We start from the raw sequence: 22,687 nt of genomic DNA, 5'->3' as shown, positions 1-22,687 counted from the left end.
GTAAAGATATGCGTCCACATGTAGCGGACATTACAGAGCCCTCAGTCTGGGTAATGAACAACTCACTGTCTGAACACACACTCACACACACACACATATATATAAATATATGTGTATATATTTGAGTGTGTGTGTTTGTGTGTGTGTGTTAGCTAATGAATGAAGTCTGCTTTTAAACACAGTAATACAAACCAGAGTGTGTGTGTGTGTGTGTGTGTTAAGCAGTAAAAGCCAATCAGCCGTAACACTGTTAGTCTGGTCAAAGTAAAGGAACATTCTGCTAAAATAAGTCCAAACAAACCGTCTCTGTGTGTGTGTGTGTGTGTGTGTGTGTGTGTGTGTGTGTGTGTGTGTCTGGACCACCTGTCGGCAATGTTGTAAAGCTACACACACACACACACACACATTAACAGGCTTTATGGAGTGTTGAGAAAGTTCCTTAACAACAGGTATATTCAACCTGCAGACACACCCTCAGTGTTTGTGTGTTTCAGACAGAGACAGACTGTCTCTGCCTCCATTCAGACCTGAGCCCTCCTGAGTGGAGAGACGCTACCTGCCGATAGTTATCAGACACACAGAGAGAGCAGGAAATAGACGGGCTCAGATAAGGAAAGAAAAGAAAGAAGGAAGAATGTCATGGCTACACACAAACACAATATATAAATCCATTCATTTAATTAATTTATTCATCGGTTAAACAGGTAATCAATGGACATGTTTTGAATCTTATGCACCTGGAACTTCTTAGATTGGTCTTTTAAATTATTTCTTAATGTGAAGTTACATCTAACACAGTGTTGTTGTTTTTGTATCATATTATGTGAATGATGTGATATTGATGTTAATTATCATGCAAGCTGAAGATAAAGTTCCACTCTCTGCTACTTTCTAATGTCAACAAAAGGTGGAAAATAAAGTTGTTTTGATTTTTTCTTTTTGATTTTTGATAACAAATGTTGTACCTGCAACCTCTCAGCCAATCAGAAACACTGATGTCACCTTGTTTTGACTCTTTTTAAAGTACAAACTGACGTCGGTTCGGCCTCGTCGGCGGCCTCTAGAGACCAAGACGTTTATTACACCTCACAAAAAACATACAACACTGTACGAAAGATTTTTTTTTTGCTATTTTTAGAGGCTTACTGGTAGATCAGATTAGATTGTTGACTCATGTTGATTCATGTAGCGTCGCTGTGATGTTAGGTTTGCTTTTGTGAACGCCGTGTTGACGTTACACCGTTATTCCTTCACTTTCCAGGAACAAGAGAACAAGTTTCCTCCACACATGACACACAGTACAAGACAAATTAAAGGAAAAACCTTGAAACATAACGAATGCAAACGTTCCCATGGAGGACACACAGGCTCACTGAGTGGTTTAATTAGTATGTAAATGAAGTGAATCATTGCTATATGGTGGTTTTCCAACTGAAGACAGACGGACCTGCGTTGCGGAGGTCATAGCAGGCTAGATTTCAGTAGCCTCGCTAGCTTGTCTTGTTCTGCTGTGAAAGATGGAAAACAGTGGAGAATAAAACACAAGTTTCATTAGAAAATGAGTAAAATTCTCTCTTAATTCTTTCATCTCTGTTTAGTTTTGACAAATTATGATTGAAATGAGAGAATGAGAGAAACAAATTAAACACGTGTGGCGGCCAAACTTCCTCCAAAATATGACAGATTGATGATGAATTTTCATGCAAACCTTGAAATGTAGTTTATCAGGATCCTTTCAGTGTTAAATGTCTTTCCTGTGACGATATCACTGGTCTATTAACAGAATTTATTACAAAACAAACTGATCAGAATCTACACAGAGGAATAACATCTTCATAAAGGCAGTGATGCGCCTCACGTCTGGGATCTTAAAAGGTCGTAGTGGTCGGTTTAGAGTCTGAACCAGGCAGGCAGGAATGTTTGAGGTGATGTTAGAGCTCGGTGGAGATCATGGAGCGACATCAGAGTAGTGGAGGGAAGTCTGGTTTTATTCATTCATTCATTCATTCATTCATTCATTGCTGTTCTTGTTTTCTGTCTCTTTCCAGTAACTTCCACTCCTGTCTTGTTTCTCACTCAGGTGTGTGTTGACTCGTTCCTTTCAGCGGCTCTTTGAAGGAGGCATGAAGTAGCGTATGTGTGTGTGTGTGTGTGTGTGTGTGTGTGTGTGTGTGTGTGTGTGTGTGAGTGGACACTATGTTTTCATATGTTTAGTGTGTGTGTGTGTGTGTGTGTGTGTTGAATGGTCTCTGTGTCTGAACATACCAGACTCTCTCTGGCCGTTTTATGAACTTTGTCTCGTTAATAATTAATGAGTCATTAGTAGAGAGTTTATATTTATAATTGACTGTTTACTCAGTGGCTGAAAGTACATTTACTCACTAACTGTAATGATGTACAATGTTGAGGTACTTATACTTTGAGTATTTCCTTTTTATGCTACTTTTTACTTCACTACATTTATTTCACATCTACTTTTCAGATCAATATTTTATATATAAAATGATCGGTTTAAAACATGGTTTGTTATAGATTAAACCACTGAACAGTATAAAATACTGCTTAGGTTCATATATATATATATATATGATAAATATAACACTAAATGTTGCCATCTGTTGCCAGTATTCATGTACTTTTACTTGTAATGGAGTATTTTTCATCGTGGTTTTGGTACTTTTACTGAAATAAAAGATCTCAGTGTTTCTTCCGTTAAGATGTTTTTATTTCATTTCTTTGTCCTGTTTTGTTTTTTTTTGCTTTATTGAAATATTTATTAAAATGTTTTTGTTATTGTACGTTTTCATTTGCACTTTATAAACCTGGTGTTGAAACCTGCTATATGAATAAAAATTACTTTTACTCTCATATACTTTATTTACGAAGTGAAATCATGTTTGAGTATATACATGTGTCTTAAATGCAGATTTTAGTTTTTATTCTCTCTTATAAGCTTCTGATTTAAATGTTTTTATTTAACTATTTCTATTGTTGTGTCTTTTTTTAATCTATTTCATTTGTTTTAATACATTTTAAGCTTTTTTATTTACTTTATTTCTCATTTTCATTAGTCTCAAATAGTAGACTGCTCCAGCCTGTCAGTCATCTATCGGTGCTTTACAAATAAAGTTTGTTTAATTGATTGATTAATTGATTGATTGATTGATTGATTGATTGATTGATTGAGGTCTCAAGGTAGAGAGACATTAAGGACCACTTCTCTCTCTCTCTCTCTCTCTCTCTGTCTGCAGTGATCTCAGTATGAATAATCTGACTGTGTTATCCAGCGGAGCTCTGTCCAACCTGCACTTCCTGGAGGAGCTGTGAGTCACACACACACACACACACACACACACACACACACACACACACACACACACACAGATGTGTCATCAGTAAGGAATCTTACACAAGTTTAATGTGTTAAATTGTTGATGTGACATCAGTACCTCGATACCTTTCCAGAAACCTTCGTGTGAATCAAAGCCATCGACCGACATTTATTTACTGAAACCTGCATTAACATTAGTTTTCATCAGAAACAAGTAGTGAACACAACTCATATCATCAGTTTTTAAGTCGATATGTTGAACTTGTTAGCAAATTATTTCCACATCCAGCAGTTACGGAGCAACATTATCATTCATTTGGAGTCGTGTTTCTGTCCACCTGGTGAATGTAAGTCTAATATTCACTCTCTTTTAGCTCTGTTTTTGCTCTCTACCAACTCCTGAGGGAAATATCTGGCTCTTTAGCTGCTAAATGCTCCACTATGTTCACCAGCTAGTCTACAGCTAACTGTGTCTGTGTGGTGCTGAGCAGGTAGTGTACAGCGGCTTTTTACAGCTTTTTCTCTGAAAACGACGCTATGAGAGACGCTGAGAGTGAACCAGAACAGTAAAGTTGCAGCCGGACAGATAAACAATGAGCTGAAACTCACTATAAAGCTCCGTAAAGCCGAGAGGAGCTGATAGGTTCATCACTACTGGCCGACACATCACACACTGACAGCTCAGACTGTGGTGTTATAAAAGAATATTGATTACAGCTGCTTTAAGTACTAAACTGTTTATTCAGATTGCTTTGTTAAGATAGCAGCTAGTAAAAATACACAGTTTCATCATCAACCGAGCTCCTCGAGAGGGACCAAAACCTCAGAAAGTGGAGAAAGGCAGCTGGGTAGAGACGACCTCAGACAGCTCCTCCGATGCCGCGCTGATAGAAATGTCAGAGGAAGAACGCTGGTGCCTTGAAAGTTGTCGTGCTGAGACACAATAAATCTTGCCAGCTTTGCTGCTTTTCTTTATCCGATGTGATAGTAAACAGAATATCTTTGGGTTTGGGACTGTTGGTTTGTCCTGATGAGCGTGGTCGTTTCATCGTGAGCCCTGAAACGACATATATTTACGTTCTAGTGACAATGCAAATACATGTTGGTGGATGGATCCAAAAGCATTAAACCTTAACTCAAGAGATCGCTGTTCACTTCCTGTTTCCAACATGTTTTGAAACCATGACCACCCTAACCTTTATGAAGTAGTAAACCATGATCTTTTTGTCATTATCTGGAGCCTGAACCTAACCAAACCCTAACCATTACATCGCCGCATCATAAAACCTGTTTATTCTTCAACCGTGATGTGTAACAGCTCAGAAAAATGGCGACCGAGGGCCAAAGTCTGCAAGGGTCCAGACGGCGGATATTTGGATGTTGTATCAGTGCGTCTGGATGATCGATGCTCTTGATATGAGTCTGTTTGTGTCATCAGAAATGAACTCTGGTCAGCGATGGAAAGACTGAGACGGATATGTAATCCCATCTGTCCTCACCTACCAGAAGTGTATGAACAATTTCATGAAACCAAACTAAGCTGAAGGACGTAATTAAAATAAAAAAACACACAGTGAGGAGACAGAAAGGTGGAGAGACGGCTGAGTCTGAACACAGCTGACCTCATGGAGACCCGAACACGACTCTGGCTGCTGCTGCTGTTGTGCTCGGCTGCCAGCTATGTGTGTTTATACGTGTGTCTGCGTGTGTGTGATATTTGCCACTGCGGCGTGAGAAACGTCACTACGGCGATAGGACACCGCAAAGATGCATGCTGGGTACATGCGGACTGGCTGAACTCTCTGTGGCCTTTAGAAAAACACACAGAAGCTGCAGGAATCATTACAGCTGAATGTTTTCTGCTGGTTTTAAACTTACTGAGAATCTCACGTTTATGTCTCAACATGACGGAAATATTGATAACTAATCAGAAAATCCTGTTACGTGCAGTATTATATATCCTAATGTATTTATATTCATTATTTTATTTGTCATTTTAAGTGTTTTTTGTCATCGTATTATATTTTACATTGTATTATTTTGTGTCACACTTAATAAAAAGAAAGCAGCACTTTTCCTAAATCTGTATACACCTGACAGACAAAGTAAAACAGACAAAACATGTTATTCTTTTCATTTTTTTTACTTCTATGATAATATTTGTTGTTAACAGTAATGAAAATAAGAAAATCAATCCCTGATGATCAGTTTTAATGCTAATTTATCAAGTTTAGCTTCTACACTCGATGCTCCACTTAGCTCAGTTTTGGGGGACGCAGGATTTAATCAACAACTGTACTTAAGTACAATTTTGGCATAATTGTATTTTACTTGAGTAATTCCATTTTATGCTACTTTATACTTCCACTCCACTACATTTCAGAGGGAAATATTGTACTTTTTACTCCTCTATCAGTATATTTAGATTCAATACGTTGCATCTGTTATGATGTTGGATGTTAAATTTCTTAAACTTTAGATTGAACGGATGTAACAACGATGCCTGCAAGTCAAAACCCAGGGCTTCAACCTGCCCTAAACGCTTCATTTGCAAAGTTACCTCTACTTCCTCCTCGTGATGACATCAGATCGTTGACACATGCCCACAAATGGCCGTCTGTGCATTAGTCTCTGTTGCTAAGGTTGTTGCTAAGGTGGTTGCTAAGGTGTTTCCATGTGTTGTCCGCTCTCATATTTCAGATCTGATTCAGGCTCCAACATGTACGGATGTATTTGAGAAGTTGACATTTGGAGTAAAGAAGGAGAAAAAGAAGTGAAATCCTGCTACTATAGTTTGTTTACGTAGCCTCTGGAGCCGGAGGAAGCTTCCTGAAGCTGACCAATCAGAACAGAGTGGGCTCATCAGGAGGCGGGGCCTTAAAGAGACAGGAGCTAACACGGCCTGTTTCAGACAGAGGCTGAACTGAGGGGTTGCATTAAGGACCAGTAGAAGATAAATAAGGAGTTTTTAACTGGAAATCATGAAAAGATATTCCAGTAGAGCCCCAGAATATAAATATAGAGCTGGAAATGTGCAGAAGGCAGTTTTGTCTTAGAACATTTCTTCTGCACACATCCGAAGTCCCACAGTTATTTTTGTTAAAAGGTGGATTTTGGCAGGAAATCCCATTAAATATACCAACATACTCAATCCTGACACACTTACACTCTCATTCTGTCTCTTTCTGTCTCAGGCGTTTGGCGGGAAACGATCTGTCATTCATCCCCAGAGGAGCGTTCACCGGCCTCTACAACCTTAAAGTGCTGTAAGTCCACACACACACACACACACACACACACACACACACACAGACTGTAATGATGTGTTGTGTGTTTACTGGTGTTAATCATTCACAGCGACACTTTGAGAATTTCATCTGTATGTTTTTGTTTAAGTTTAGTCAAAACTTTCTGCAGTTTGGAATAAAACTTCTTGGTTACATTTGACATGTTTACGAATGTCCGCTGACTCGATTTTATGAGTCACTTATCTTCAGTCAGTTTCTGTTATTCTGTTAATTATTATTAATGTTTATTATTATCCTGTTATTGTCTTATTAATCTCTAATACTACTGTTACTACAGCTGCTACTACTACAGTCACTACTCCACCTTTTTATACAGCAAATTCTACAAAATACCACAAAAACTACAACTACTACTGTAATTGTTACTACTAACACAACTACTATTGTAATTGTTACTTCTAACACAACTACTATTGTAATTGTTACTACTAACACAACTACTACTGTAATTGTTACTACTAACACAACTACTATTGTAATTGTTACTACTAACACAACTACTACTGCTGCTACAAGTACATTTACCTCTACGAATATTTATACTGAGTCTGCTGTTACTGTTGTTGCTGTGACTTATTTTATTTACTTTTGACGTTGACATATTGACTTTTTAAAAAAAAAACTTATTTTAATTAACACTTTTAATTATGATCTGACCAGTGTGAGATTTTTGAAACAGATACTAATATCAATATTTGAAGTTTTAAACAATCTGATGATGCACTGAATGAATTTAAGGATCCCTTCAGTTTGTTAAAGAACTGTAACACATCGGGACATTTTACAGTGTAAAAATAAACTTTTCAGATCTCTCTGGTGGACAAATTAAATAATGATGACTCAGTTTCTAAATTATCTCAAACTTATCTTTGACATGACATACACCCTCATACACATATGAGCCAATATGAGCTTATCACAGTTATATATCAGCTCAGCTTGTTTATTGGTTTGAGTTCCACTTGTAAAAATCTTTGGTGATTACAGCCTGCAATCAACTGCAATGTAAAAACACTCCATTACAAGTAAAAGTCCTGGATGGAAAATCCTTTTATAGTAAAAGTACATAAGTATTATGAGCTTGATGTAGTTAAAGTATTGCAGTAAAAGTACATAAGTATTATGAGCTTGATGTAGTTAAAGTATTGCAGTAAAAGTACATAAGTATTATGAGCTTGATGTAGTTAAAGTATTGCAGTAAAAGTACATAAGTATTATGAGCTTGATGTAGTTAAAGTATTGCAGTAAAAGTAGTGGTTTGGTCCCTCTGACTGATATATTATTATATATGACATCATTAGATTATTAATAGTGAAGCATCAGTGTTAGAGCAGCATGTTACTGTTGTAGCTGCTGGAGGTGGAGCTAGTTTACACTACTTTATATACAGTTAGCTAGTTTAGTCCAGTGGTTCCCAACCTAGGGATCGGGCCCCTCCAAAGGGTCAGCAGATAAATCTGAGGGGTCATGAGAAAATTAATGGGAGAGGAAAGAAGAAAAAACAAAGTTCTGATACACAAATCTGTTTTCAGTTTTTGGACTTTTTCTCTAATCTTTGATTTTTGCTGAAATATTGGATCATTTGAACATTTATTGAAATGAAAGCATGTGAGAAGTTTAGAGGGAAAAATCACTATTTGGTGGAGCTGTTAACAACTCATAGACATGTGAAATGTGACCCCGACTACACACTGCTTTTTGTAAGACGTCAAAAGACAAAAAGGTTGGAAACCACTGGTTTCATCTTTAACAATGTGTTGTATTTTAAAAGCTTGTTATATTATCCATTGTGTCAAATCTTCATCTGAAAAGTAACTAAAGCTGTCAAATAAATGTAGTGGAGTAGAAAGTACAATATTTCTCTCTGAAATGTAGAAAGTAGCATCTCATGGAAATACTCAAGTAAAGTACAAGTACCTCAAAATTGTACTTAAGTACTTGAGTAAATGTACTTAGTTACTTTCCACCAGTGGCCAACAGATACTGAATTTTTGAGACTGACACTGATATTTATATTTGGGAGTTTTATACACATAAACATTATAATGTTTATAATGTATAAACATAGGAATAGAGACGTGTATGACATACACCAGGACGAGAAATCTTGACTATGAAATCTGGGAAGAAATGAACAAAAGATATGTGGACAGATTTAACAAGAAATTCTAAACATGTGGTGGTTAAGTCATCAGTATGTTGTTTGTTTCATAACATTTTTTTTTACGATTGGTTACCTGCAGGGATCAATACTGAGTCCACATGTTTAAAACTCTTCACACAGTCGACACAACAGCAACAATTACAGAGCAAACTGTGACACATTTGCATAGTTTTCAACAGAAAAAGCATTCAGTGACCACAGCTTTTAAACGTCCTCAATACTTTTCAAACACAAACAAGCTACAAAACTCTGTGTATCTGCAGCACATTTTACACATAAAACTCTTCAGTTAATATAAAAAAAGTCTAACATTTATTCATACAGAGAGCAGTTTGCCTAATCGTAACCACACTGATCTATATTCAACCACAAAACAAGACGTGCTGTCAGAAATAAAGCCGTTAAGTACGTTCTATTGAGACAAATCTGACTGTATTTAAACAATACACACATTTCTACACTATCAACCATTAAAACAACTACATAAACACAATGAAACAGTGATGTAACTTCACAGACACCTGCTGTTAGTGTTTTTATCCAACAGAGTTGTTGTGTTTGTGTCTGCTGGAAGGATTTTGCTTTTGTGTGTAAAATTAAAGTGTGATTTGAAGATGTGGACTCAGTATTGATCCGTGCAGGTAACCAATCATAAACAACAAAAAACTGTAACAGTCAGTATTAATGATTTTTTTTGTCGTGTGTTTCCAGGATGCTTCAGAACAACCAGCTGAGATCGGTTCCTGCTGAAGCCTTCAACAACCTGCACAACCTGCAGTCACTGTGAGACACACACACACACACACACACACACACACACACACAATCATCCTTCTGTCTCGTTTTACAGTCTGGTTGAAAGGAATCTTCAGTCACAGACCAGTATATTAATGTATGTAGTCCAGACAGTCTGATAACACACAGCAATTATACTGAAACTGTGCGTGTGTGTGTGTGTGTGTGTGTGTGTGTGTGTGTGTGTGTGTGTGTGTGTGTGTGTAGATAAGGGTATAAGAATGGAGTCGTCTGAGTCTTTCTCTTTGTCCAAGGTCACTCTCTCTCTCTCTCTCTCTCTCTCTCTCTCTCTCATTTATCTGATGGACCATTATGTGAAGTCCCATCCTTCACTTCTCAGTGTAAATGAACAGAGGAGGTATTGTTACAGACAGACAGACAGACAGACAGTCAGTCAGTCAGTCAGACAGACAGACAGACAGACAGACAGACAGACAGACAGTCAGTCAGTCAGACAGACAGACAGACTCAAATCTCAGCAATGAACTGATCTACTAACAAGTATTGTGGGTGTATCAAAGCCTGATATATCTTATTCCTCTGATGTAGTCCAGAAACTATTAAAATCACGTCAGCGAGTCACACCGCTGCACTGAGTGACATGTTCCTTCATCATGAAGAGTTTGGTCACGTTAGTTTGTTTAGAAACGGCTCCAAAGACTAATAACAGCATCACGTTTTCAGTCTCTGGAGAGTAGTTCTGTGTAAGGCAGACGCTACTGAGCATGTGCAGGAACAAGCTTCACTATCTCGTGCGACACATCACAACTTCTTGACTTTGTACTGAAGTTTTTTGAGAAGTTTATAGTGTTGTACAAATCTAAAAAAAACAATGACTAGCAAAGATTCATGGGAGCTGTAGTTTTTTTTTCGTTGTTTAACTTCTGAAAGGCCGATGACAGAAACGCTGAATGAGAGAATGTGTTGAGTTACAGGAGCCAGACAGGAAGTTACGTCATGACTCCGTCCCTCGCCTCCTAAAACCCCACACCTCCGGTTTGTTATGCAGGCTAAAACCCAAACTGAGATAACCCTGATGATGTCACCATGACATCATCAGGGTTATTTTTGCAAGCTGGGAAAGCTCCCCAAACCCCAAAAGACGTTACGCAACTGTTTTTCACAAACCATAGAGGAGTGCTGCTCTGTGTGATGAGCAGTAACTTCATGTGTAAAACACATCGATGTAAAAAATATAATATCTACACACTCACATACACACTTACAGTAAAGCTACATATAGTAGAATCTATGGATCTCATGTTTTCCCTTCTTGTGACCACAGAGGAAGATTTTTATGATCTCCACCACAACGTTTAAGACTTATCACGGTTTCTACAGTTTGCATTAATATTGCTTAAGACACAGAACTGTTCTCTTGTCATCATAAAATTCGTGTTTTGTAGTCTCGTAAAAATAACAAGTCATTAAAATGATTTAATCACCTTAGTGCGGCTGTTTACTTTAGTGCTGTGGTACTGACTGACACTCACAGCAAATAAGTCTGCGCTCATTAAAATAGCTTTGTTGTTCCTAAGAGCTTGTTGGCTGGTGGAGAGGTGCTCGAGCAGCCTGCCGATCATTCCTCTGAGCTGCTCAAACTCTTGACCTCTGATGTTCCTCTCACACGGCTTCAAAGGGAAGTGAAGTCTGCAGATACGAGGCTCCACTGAAACACATTCACTCTAATAAAAAAAAAAAGAGTTCCAGTAATGAACCGAGGCTGCCAGAAAGTGCAAAATGAATCTAAACTTCTTCACAAAATGTTTGATTGCTACCAGTAATTCTAGATTATGTCTAATTATCTACAGGTCTGTTTCAAACCAGTTCTCTTTTTAAAAATGAATTAGGTTTTGTGTTCTTAAATCCAGGCCTCTCAAAAGACGGTGTCAAGTGCACATTGGCCAAAAACAACAGTCCCATTTCTTAAAGAGGCTTCCAGGATGCAAAAGATTTTATGTGTAAAAAGTGACAAAAAGTGAATATTTTGGTCAAAAGACCATAAATGTTTGTGTAGTACTTGAGTAAGTAATTTCTGGGCCAGAAAAAGAGAGAAAACAAAATATTTGATAGATTTTATATGGAAACATGCTTGTTTTTAGGTTTTTTGGGTGTTTGTTAATGGCCATTTTCAATTTGTGCTTTAAAAAAAGTAGGAAAAAAGCTGAATTATCACAGAAATCATGGAAAAGCTAAAAAAATAGATGGAAATGATGGAAAGAGGATGATGGAAACAGCCTCTAAAGACCAAATATACATCGTCGACTTAAGATAAAGCATCCAAATAGACTGAAAGGAAAAAAAACATGTATTTCTGTAAAAATCACAAACGTCTTTACATCCTCTTAATAATTTTATAAACATGCACTGATTTACTTTGCTATTTTGCCATAATTTTGCTCAAAACTTTCACAGTTTAATAGAAATATAACTTGTTACTTTAAATATATACTCTTTATCTGTCTCTCTCCGTAGCCGTCTGGACGCCAATCACATCTCCAGCGTTCCCATCGGCTGCTTCTCGGGCCTGCGTTCGCTGCGTCACCTGTGGTTGGATGATAACTCTCTGACGGAGGTGCCGGTGGAGGCTCTGAGCGAGCTGCCCGCCCTGCAGGCCATGACGCTCGCCCTCAACCACATCAGCCACGTCCCCGACCACGCCTTCAGCAAGCTGGGCCGCCTGGTGGTGCTGTATGTACACACAAACACACAAACACACAAACACACATTATTGTCTGGAGTGGCTCGCTGATCACTGGTGTATTCGAAGTTTATTAATATTAAATGTATCGCATGTCCAAATTGAACCAAATTCGACACTGCACATCATTTGGTCCCCAGCCAAACACCCGTTAAGTGTGAAGTCGATCGGATGAACAGTTCAGGAGATACATGAAGGACATACTGACAGAGATTCCTTCCTTTAGTAGATAGATGTATCCAGTTTTACTGTAAGTACATTAAGAAACGCGTAAATACATTACCAAAAACAAACAAACAAACAAATCATAGGAACTAGATATGAGTGACAATGCAGACAAATAAACAGAGATGGAAAATGTATGAATGTACGGTATGTAGTATAGTTTGAGAAAGTATAAAATTAACTGAATAATGAGTTTTCTTTTTTAAAATTTCTAGAAAAATATTGAAAGAAGTTGATTTTTTTTATAGGAAACAGATTGAAATAATCAAAAGACCAACAGATTGTTTTCACATATTATTTTAAGAAAAACAAAAAAATACTTTTAGGGCTCAGTTGCCAATTAATTAACGATTAAACCCCCTAAATATATAATTAACGAAATAATTACTTACTTAAGATTAAGCTGTGTTTTCAGTGTGACACATATTATATAAAGTAGTTAAAAGGCTGCTTATAGGTGAATATTGGTGAATTGAAACAACATTTAAGTACATTTTTGTGATAATATTTGTTTACTTTTACTCACTTTTATGTAACATAAAGTATTTGTACAGGTTGGTCTCGTTACAAATCCTCATTTAAGGCTCTGGATACGTCTCCCACCACTGTCTGAGTCTTTGTCAGACAGCTGGGGTCCAATAAAAGCTGAGAATGGACCTTTAAAAATAATACCAAACCATATTATAGTTAAACATTAATTAATGTCCTTAAAGTGAGTCTAAATAACAATATGCAGCATTAAAAGTCCGAATCTGCTGCCACTCAGCAATAGTCATTAAATCAAACTATTAACTAAACACACATACCTTTTCAAAAATGCTCGTTAAATTCTAAAAAAAACACCCTGATTAGTACCAAGATGTGAATTTTGGGAGCTGGCCCGTGAACTAGTGTGCACATATTTTCCAGAAGGACATTTTGAACTTCCTCCTTTCTAATTCTGTATCAACTCGAGCTTCAAACCATCAGTTTATAAATGGGAAATGGTTCGTAAAGACAGTTAATTATCTCCTTGGCTTCGGATTACAAGCAAAACCTTGTGTAGTGTGATGTGAGTTGATAATAACTCAACACCTCTGTGTGATTTGTCTCCATGAAATCACATTAAAACACATTTAAATTTTTCTTCGCCTGATTCATGGATCTCTCTTTGAAGTTGTGTTAGTAAAACAAATCTACAAATCACTTGAGTGTTTGGACTCACACTGACTATCTGTGCGTTTCTTCTTCTGTTTTTACTTCTCTGTTAACACATTTAGAGGAGCGTGGCTGCTGTCCACCACAGATCGCCTTCTGCTTTCCAACTCTCTGTTTTGATGTCTCATTTTGAGCATTTCACAGTTATTGGCTTTAAAATTTATCTGACAGATTATTTGTTTCTTTCCTTCTCTTTCTCTTCATTCTCTGCCTGGTTGCTTTTTAACTATACTGAGTTATACTCTTGTTGCTTTTTGATACAAGACAGAAATTTGGGCTTAATCAAAAAGGTTAGCTAGTAAATTAGCCAGTAGGATCGTCATTTAGGAGTGCCGGTTGGTCCATTAAGGGCGCCGAGGCACCATCCTCCCGCAATTCCAATTGTGAAATACATATTTTAATGAAGAATCGTTGTTGTTATTGTTGTGTTGTGTGTGTATAAATTTCACTTGTAAGTCTCACATAAATCATACACAATTACAGAAACGTGCGATGACTAATGACAAAGTGCTGCCTATAATCTTTGTCTGTCTGCTGAAGGGCGTAGTTTTCTCCACCTGACGGCGGTTTTTGTGTAATATGTTTGGCTCTTCCTGGTGGCCCCTGATTGGTTAACACAGCACGCCAATAATAACGGGATCTGGAGCAGAAAATTTTATGCCCAAGAAATGTTGCCAGATTGGGTAATCTTCCACCAAATTACTGCCTTCTTATTAGAAAGCATTTACCCCCTGAAGACAGGCAAAACGTACATGGATCGCTGTAGTACTGCGGTGATAATTGTGAAGTGAAAGAAGTTGCTAAGTGGCCACCAAATGATACTTTGAAACCGTTAGCCTAGCCGCTAGCCACCAGCAGCTAGCTCCCGGCTACTTTGTAGGGCTCATGCTCACGGCCAAAATACACAGAGCTGCCTGAGCCGTAGCCCCACCTGGTGGAAAAGTTACGCCATGCCACTGTCTTTTAGCTAAAGGGTCGAGGACAACACACACTTATATTTTTATGTCTCAATCACCACTCAGTTTTATCACTTTTGATCCCAGAGTTGGCACTGTTGGTAAGGTTGGTAATGATTAGACGGCTATCTGCAATATATCAGTCAGTTGGTTAACTTTAAATCAGCCAGTTGGTGGTTAGCATGTTAGTCAGCTGGTTAGCTTGTACGTTACTAGTTTGATTAGCAGATATATTAGTCATTTCATTTGCTTGTTAACCAGTTAATTAGCTAGTCAGCCTGTTGGTTAGCAGCTACATTTTGTTTAGCCAGTGAGTCAGTTGGTTAGCCAGTCTGTTGGTTTTTAGTACAATAGTCATTATGTTAGTCAGCTGAATCAGTTCAGATCCAGAGGTGTGTTCCAGTTATCTGGATTTAAACACTGTAATCTGAACTCACACTAACAGCTGTCATCAGCCGAAACATCTGGATTTAAATCAACAGAACTCAGATCATCTGGGCTCATGTTTTCTTCTTCAGGCTTTCAGAAATACTTTTCCACTTTTTGGGTAATGTTTTTGTTTTTGGCACGGTGTGTGTGTGTGTGTGTGTGTGTGTGTGTGTGCGTGTGTGTTGCTAGGAGCTGTTGCTGCATTAAGTTTAACCGTAGCAGCGACTGTCCCTGTCTGTCTGTATTAGCTCCTTAATAACATGCAAAACTCTGTGTGTGTGTTTGTGTGTGTGTGTGTGTGTTTGTGTCTGCGTGTGTGTGTGCGTGTGCGTGTGCGTGTGCGTGTGCGTGTGCGTGTGTGTGTGCGTGCGTGCGTGCGTGTGTGTGTGTGTGTGTGTGTGTGTGTGTGTGATGGCATTCAGCGCGGCAGCATTGAAGTCTGCTGTCATTTCTTTTGTTCAATTGGCTTGAAGCTAATTTGCATGAAATTACCAAAAGAAAAAAACCTTCTTGAGAGGCCCCGGGGCCCCTTTTAAGAAGACACACACACACACACACACACACTGTTTGTCTGCTTCATTAGTCCATCAGTCTCTCTCTCTCTCTCTCCACAGGCATCTCAACAACAATAGGATCGTTTCCATGGGAACAAACTGCTTCCACGGACTCCACAGTTTGGAGACGCTGTGAGTTTGTGTGTGTGTGTGTGTGTGTGTGCGTGTGTTTTGGGGAGGAGTTCGAGCAGTCAGGGTTGAGTTGGGGTCAGGGTGAAGGGTTAGGAGATAAGAGATTTCATTTACACATTCGTAAAGAATCAACTGGATTTTTTTAAAGAACACTCTAAATTTTTGGGATGTCTTGTTTTCTATTATCCAGAGTGAGATGAGAAAGACGTTATTTCGATCTCTGTGTGTGTCCAGAAAAGAGTTAAGTCCAAGACGTCGTTAGCTTAGCCCCAGTCTTTCATCTTAACCATTGGTTTCTCTAAAACATAATTAAACTGCGATGTTTGAAAAACCCAGAAGGTCATTTAAAAACACTTACCGTTGTTCGGAAGGTATTTCCCAAGAGGCAACTTCTGGGGCTGTAAAATGAAGCCAATGTGAGTCAATCCCCATAGACCCCCATGTTAAAATGCCCAACTTTACAGCAGAAATAAACATGCATAAACATAAACAAAAATGGTTTTGGTCTCTGTAGCTAATTTCCTCTTTCATGACTCCTGTACGGGGGGTGAATTTTTTTATAACTCATCCGTTTAAATTTTATTAAGCCGTCAAGTTATACATATTGAAGGACATGGCTGCTTTGAGTGACAGGTCCGCCAGCCGCTAGGTGGCTTGTTTCAGCCATTCGGCCCGCCTCTTTGCCCATTTTTGATTGGCTGGGAGTTAGGCAGAGTCACGCACTGCCAAGACGGCGACGGCCAGAGCGACTCGCTTTGAGCTTCAAAACCGCTCTTCAGAAACCAACAGGTGACGTCACGGTAACTACGTCCATATTTTTATACAGTCTATGGTTTTTCCAGAATCTTCAAAGACTCTTTTAACCGTCTGGAGTTCAAGTTTACATTCATTCCATGTGTGATAAGCGCTCATAACTCTAATACATTATAAACTGTCTCTTGGTTCCTCATGCAGCTTAGCACTTTATCAGTACGGGCGCTTTCATTTTTATGTGTTTATGTTTTCATGGTTTTGTGATTTTAGACTGACTAATAGATACTTTTTTTACCACACAACCAAGAGATAATAAACAACATGTAATGAGAAAAGTGTACTGTTTATTCTAGAGCGAATGGGAAGCGTCACCGTCCACTTCAATGTAGTCAGAGACATAAACCGCCCAAACTAGACTGGGAAGGGAGCGCAAAGTGGTCATTAACGTAAACCATCTAATCTAGAGTATACAGGAAGTGTAACTGACCGTGATTTGGATTTTTAGTGACTTTTTCAGAGTTTTTTTTTGTATATTAGATGGAGTCTTAAGCGTTCAGAAACGAGAACCGTCCAACAAAGAAACGTTATGGAGAGGAACCGTCCGTTCTCAAGCGCTCAGAGACGTGAACCATCCAATCAAGAGCGAACAGGGAGCAACGCCGTGCGCTCTAAAGTGTGTGAACCGTCCAATCTAAGGCAGGCAGGCAGCAGAAATGATACTGCTGCTGGAGTAGTAGAGTGGAAAGTTTCTTTTTTTTTTTACATCTTTTTTAGTTTATGGCGATAAAACTGTTGTGTGTGCCATTACCAGTTAGCATGTGATTTGGATTTTTAGCAAGATTTTCTTGATATTGGATGAAGTCGGCGCAGATTAACCTGTGTGTGTTTATGTTGGTGTGTGTGTTTCTGCATGAATTAGTGTGTGTGTATAGAACATGTTTCTGTTTTCTCAGTCAACCAGAGAAGCAGGTTTAAACACACAAACACACACTGCCTTCATTTGGAAATACTTCTGTGTGTGTGTGTGTGTGACTGGCTCCGTGTGTGGCCCTGGCTGTATGCTAATCATAATTACTATTCATGCACACACACGCACCGGCAGCATGTGTTTCTGTGTGTGTTAGGAGGTTGTGTACCTGTACGATCAGGAATAATAAACCACACCAAAGAGTCAAGTTCATCTGAAACTACAAACACAAACAGACAGAGAGGAAGAAAACGGAAATGAAAACAGAAAAAAATAAATTAATACAACCAGCTCGGTTCAGTCAAGGAAAACACACCAGGGTTTTAGGAGGGCACACATTACATTTACTAACGTCATGTTTAGTTCAGCTGTGGTGGTTTCCACAGTTTGCCCACCACAGCTTCACTCAAGCCCTGCTCTTTTGCCCAAATTGGGATTTTCTGGTTCCAGTAAGTGACGAAAATGGTTGTGAGCTATAAACCCAAACTCCAGCTTTCAAAACATATCTTCAGAAACCTCTGACGCACCACAAAAACACTGTGGAACTGTTTGTGGTGTTAATTCAACTTTTTGTTTCTGTGAATGTGTAAAATGTCTACATCGCGTTATTACAACGTGCACAAAAAGGTTATTTTCAGTCAAAAACAAATGAAATGGCTCCAAACACTACAGTACCCATGAGCCTTGGTGGCCGTTGCTATGCAAAAGACCAGAGCTTAGAGTTTAGGGCTTTGACTGTGAAAGTTCATTGGCTTGGCAATAGTGGTACCAGTTGGTCCACTTACTTGCCTTTTCCTGAACTTTCAACCACATCTCAAGGCCTGCATCAGCGAAAGGCATTGGCTCAATTGTTTGTTTCTGTTAGAGACAGCTCAAGGAGGCTTTTCTTATCCAATGTCAAAGACCATCTTCTAACAAAAACAGGTTACGATCTACCCTCATATATGACCATCTGTTACTCTATTAGCAGGTGAAGGCAATGAAATGTGGTGGAAAGCTCTGATAAAAGCTAGTAAATGAACCTTAATTAAGAATCGGTTGTTAAACTAGACTTCTAACATTTTCAGAACACTTTGTCACTACAAACAGAAACAAAGCACCTCATCTTTGACACTGAAGAAAACTTAAAAATGTGATGATTCTCTGGTTCTGATTTCTAAGTGGATAATGGACGTTTATTTGTGATGGACGTCGGAAACGATAATAGCCTCAGAAAGTGTAAATCAAAGTGAATTAGAAAAAAATTAGAAGAGAGAAGGAGTGCAAAGTTTGACACGAATCGCGCCTCACAGTTTCAAAACTTCTGCACTAAATTGATCCAAAAGTAAATTGATTAATTTAGCAAAATTTGTCAAGAGTTCTGCAAAACTCAACGTCTAACTTCACCCCGACGCTAACCGCATGGCAACAGAAATTGAAGCTCTCTGGTTGGATATTTCTCAGCACAATGTTATCATAGTTGTATAATCTTGTACTTTTTACTTTTTTTCAATGAAGTTGAACTTCTTCAGCGCGTTGAATCCGATATATAATCCCGCAAACACCATATCCAACATAATCTGCACATAATATGATTTACAATATGACATGATAATAACTGGGATTTCTTTAAAGCTCTCCCATAAACCCCAGTGACCTAATCAGGAACCTTTTACTCAGCTCTCATCCAATCATAACTCTACAAATTCCACCAATAATAGCTGTGGTAGAAAGCGTATCAGCTATTGTTGTTACAAATCATCCTCTGGACACACACACGTACTCACACACTCAGAACCAGACTGAAGCAATTTCAATTTAATGGTATTTTCACAATGTGGCAGCTTCATTCCACACAGGCTGTGTGTGTGTAATAGCCACCTGCATCCCAGAGATGGATGGGAGGAACTAATTGAAGCCATGTGTAGACTCGAAGAATGCTCTAGTCTCTACTGGTGATGAAAGAAAAGAAAGAGGCACAGTTAAATGTTTCTTTAATAAACGTAAAAGACGGAAAAATAGATTAAGCTAAACATCAAGCTTGAAACACAAATATTTACATGAAACATCAAAGTTCCCAGTGTAAAGCCAGCGTTCCCAGAACATTGTAGAGCAGGCTTTCCTGTTATAGAGCTGACATAAAGCTGTCGTTCCCAGTATAAAGTTGTATTACCAGTCTAGAGCTGGTATTGGCATTCCCACTTCAGAGTTGAAATTTCTAGTATAGAATTTGATTTCCCAATCTGGAGCTGACACCCCAGTATGAAACTGATATTTCCAGTATAGGACTAACTACTCCCACTATTTATCTGGTATTCCCAGTCTAGAGTTGCCATTTCTGAACTAGAGCTGACCATTGATGCTATAGATTGGGTATTCCCAGTCTAGAAGTAACAACTCCCTCTAGAGAGTTAGTATCTTAGTCTAGAGCTGATAATTCCCAGTATAGATCTGGTATTCCCAATCTGGAGCTAACATTCCCAGTTTAGAGTTGAGCATTCCTAGTATGGAGTTGCTATTTCCAGTCTAGGACTAACTATTCCAGGTCTATTTATCTTGCATTCCCAGTCTAGAGTTGACATTTCTGGACCAAAGCTGATCATTCCTGGTATAGATCTCGTATTTCCAGTCTAGGACTAACTCTCCCGACTATTGATCTGGTATTCCAGACTAGTGTTGACTATTCACCATTCTAGAGTCAGTATTCCCAGTCTAGAGATTATCATTCCCGGGATAGATTGGTTATTCACAGTCTGGAACTAGAATTCCCAGTTCAGAGCTGACCATTCCTAATATAGAGTTGGTTTCCCGAACTGGAGCTGACACTCCCAGTCTAGAGTTGAACATTCCCATTATGGAGTTGGTATTTCCGTTCTTGGGCTAACTATTCCCACTATAGATCTGGTATTCCCAGTCTAGCATTTTCATTCCCAGAAAAGCTTGTATTCCCATTGAATACCAGTATAGAGTTGGTATCCCCAGTCTGAAGCTAACACTCCCAGTCTTGAGTTGAACATTCCCATTATGAGGCTGGTATTTGCGATCGAGGTTCTAACTACTGTGTTCCCACTATTGACCTGATATTCCCAGTGTAGGGTTAACATTCCCAGTTCAGAGCTGACCTTTCCTAGTATAGAATTGGTTTCCTGATCTGGAGCTGACACATGGAGCTGGTATTAGGGTTTAGGGATAAATATTCTTACTATTGATCTGGTATTCCCAGTTAAGAGCTAACATTCTCAGTTCAGATCAGAAAATATTCCTGGTTCAGATTCAACATATTCTTAGCCTAAAGCTCACCATTCCCAGTATAGAGAGGATATTCCCAAAGTAAAAACTGATAGCAATGATGTAAATCTGATATTCCAATTTCAGAACTGAAACTGCAAGTTTATTCTAATATTTCCAGATTTGATCTAATATTCTCAGTTTCCTTTAAAGGAATAGTTTGACATTCTCAGTTTAGAGAGTTAATATTCCCAGTCTAGAGCTGATTTGAGACTAATAGTAGCTGACATTTCAAGTTTGACCAAATATTACCAGTTTACAGTTGATATTCACGATTAAGCCGTAACATTTCTGATGTAGCAGTACTAATCCCTGACATAAAGCTAACATTCCCAGTCTAGAACAGGTATTCCCAGTGTGATTATGTACATCTGTGCTACAGAGAGAACATCATCGTAAAATTGTCAACTTTCCTACCAAGTTGCTTGTATTTTATAACCTCTTTCTTTCTCTCTTTCTCAGGGATTTGAACTACAACAGTCTGGTCGAGTTTCCTACAGCCATCCGCTCGCTCAGTCACCTCAAGGAGCTGTGAGTCTCAACTGTTTGTGTGTGTTTGATCAAGAAAAACCTCAGACAGCATCTGTGTATCCAGTGTAGATGAATCTGGCTCAGGATCTCAACATAAGCATACATTAGCTTAAAGGAGACATAGTCTGCATATTTCCAGGTGTATATTTATATTCTGGGGCTCTACTGGAATATCTTTACATGATTTCCAGTCAAAAACTCCTTATTTATCTCATACTGGTCCTTTATGCAGCCCCTCAGTTCAGCCTCTGTCTGAAACAGGCCGTTTTAGCTCCTGTCTCTTTAAGGCCCGCCTCCTGATGAGCCCACTCTGTTCTGATTGGTCAGCTTCAGGAAGCTTCCTCCTACATAAACAAACTATAGTAGCAGGATTTTACTTCTTTTTCTCCTTCTTTACTTGAAATATAAACTTCTCAAATCCATCCGTACATGTCGGAGCTGAATCAGATCTGAAATATGAGAGTGGACAACACATGGAAACATCTTAGCAACCACCTTAGCAACAAAAGACTACAAAATAGACGGCTGTTAATGGGTGTGTGCGACAAACTGACATCAGCTCGTCAGCAAGATAGAAAAACAAAGCATTTAGAGCAGATTGAAGCCCTGACTTTTGACTTGCAGGCAGCATTTCTACATAAGTTCACCTCAAGTTTTGGAACTTTTGGAACTCATGTTTAACATCTGACATCATAACAGGAAATAAATAACAGAAAATCACAAAAAGCGTAACATCATCATGTTTGAGCAAAAAGAGGGAAGTTAGTTATTTTCCTTCCTCATCTGTTTTTCGTTTTTTCTTGTTGTTACTAAACGTGGTGTTAAAATGCAAAAAAACACAAAATTATTTAATATTGTTGATTTTTACAGATTAAACCATTTGAATATCAACTATCCGTCATTCAGGTAGAACATATGGGAATGTTCCTCTTGAGGGTTATTTTTTTGTTTGATAAAAAACATGTTTTCAAGTAGAGAAGGACATCCCATAATGACTTGCAATAAAAATTAATAGCAGATGGAAGCTAAGGCACAAGGAAGAAGGAAGCTCCCTTGTTACCAATGAAGGAAGGAGGATGCTTCTTAGTAAGGAAGTTAGAAGTGAGTTTGCTCATAAGGAATGAAGGAAGTAGAAGTAATTAATTATCTTCTTTTTCTCTTCCCTGTTTAGTGGTTTCCATAGTAACAACATACAGTCCATACCGGAGCACGCCTTTACCGGGAACCCTTCGCTGATCACCATGTAGGTACCACTGACAAATGATGTCAAACTGAAAAAATGCTTTTGAACAGATAGAAGTAAAAAATTTACTGAGACAAGTAACAATGGCTCTTTGGACAGCTTATTCTGATATCCAGTGTGTCCACCTGTGTTGA

At 38.5% G+C, this 22,687-nt stretch overlaps 2 protein-coding genes across 2 annotated transcripts in view; both read left to right on the top strand.

Annotated features, from left to right (window-relative positions):
- Positions 1 to 6,016, top strand: part of LOC137175676 (tetraspanin-8-like) — a 77,675-nt gene extending 71,659 nt beyond the window's left edge. The window contains exon 9 of the transcript XR_010925670.1: positions 5,998 to 6,016. The gene's annotated coding sequence lies outside the window, so the exon portion shown is untranslated. The remainder of the gene's footprint in view (positions 1 to 5,997) is intronic.
- The window catches only part of LOC137175675 (leucine-rich repeat-containing G-protein coupled receptor 5A-like), a 52,959-nt gene that overhangs the window by 9,891 nt on the left and 20,381 nt on the right, over positions 1 to 22,687 (top strand). The window contains exons 2-8 of the mRNA XM_067581490.1: positions 3,252 to 3,323; positions 6,526 to 6,597; positions 9,515 to 9,586; positions 12,074 to 12,289; positions 15,721 to 15,792; positions 21,242 to 21,310; positions 22,482 to 22,553. Of these exons, the coding sequence (XP_067437591.1) occupies positions 3,252 to 3,323; positions 6,526 to 6,597; positions 9,515 to 9,586; positions 12,074 to 12,289; positions 15,721 to 15,792; positions 21,242 to 21,310; positions 22,482 to 22,553 (645 nt within the window). The remainder of the gene's footprint in view (positions 1 to 3,251; positions 3,324 to 6,525; positions 6,598 to 9,514; positions 9,587 to 12,073; positions 12,290 to 15,720; positions 15,793 to 21,241; positions 21,311 to 22,481; positions 22,554 to 22,687) is intronic.

This window comes from Thunnus thynnus, chromosome 23, assembly GCF_963924715.1.
Source record: "Thunnus thynnus chromosome 23, fThuThy2.1, whole genome shotgun sequence".
NCBI lineage: Eukaryota > Metazoa > Chordata > Actinopteri > Scombriformes > Scombridae > Thunnus > Thunnus thynnus.
The sequence above is the reverse complement of the archived record's forward strand: the minus strand, read 5'-3'. Positions and strand labels throughout refer to the sequence as shown.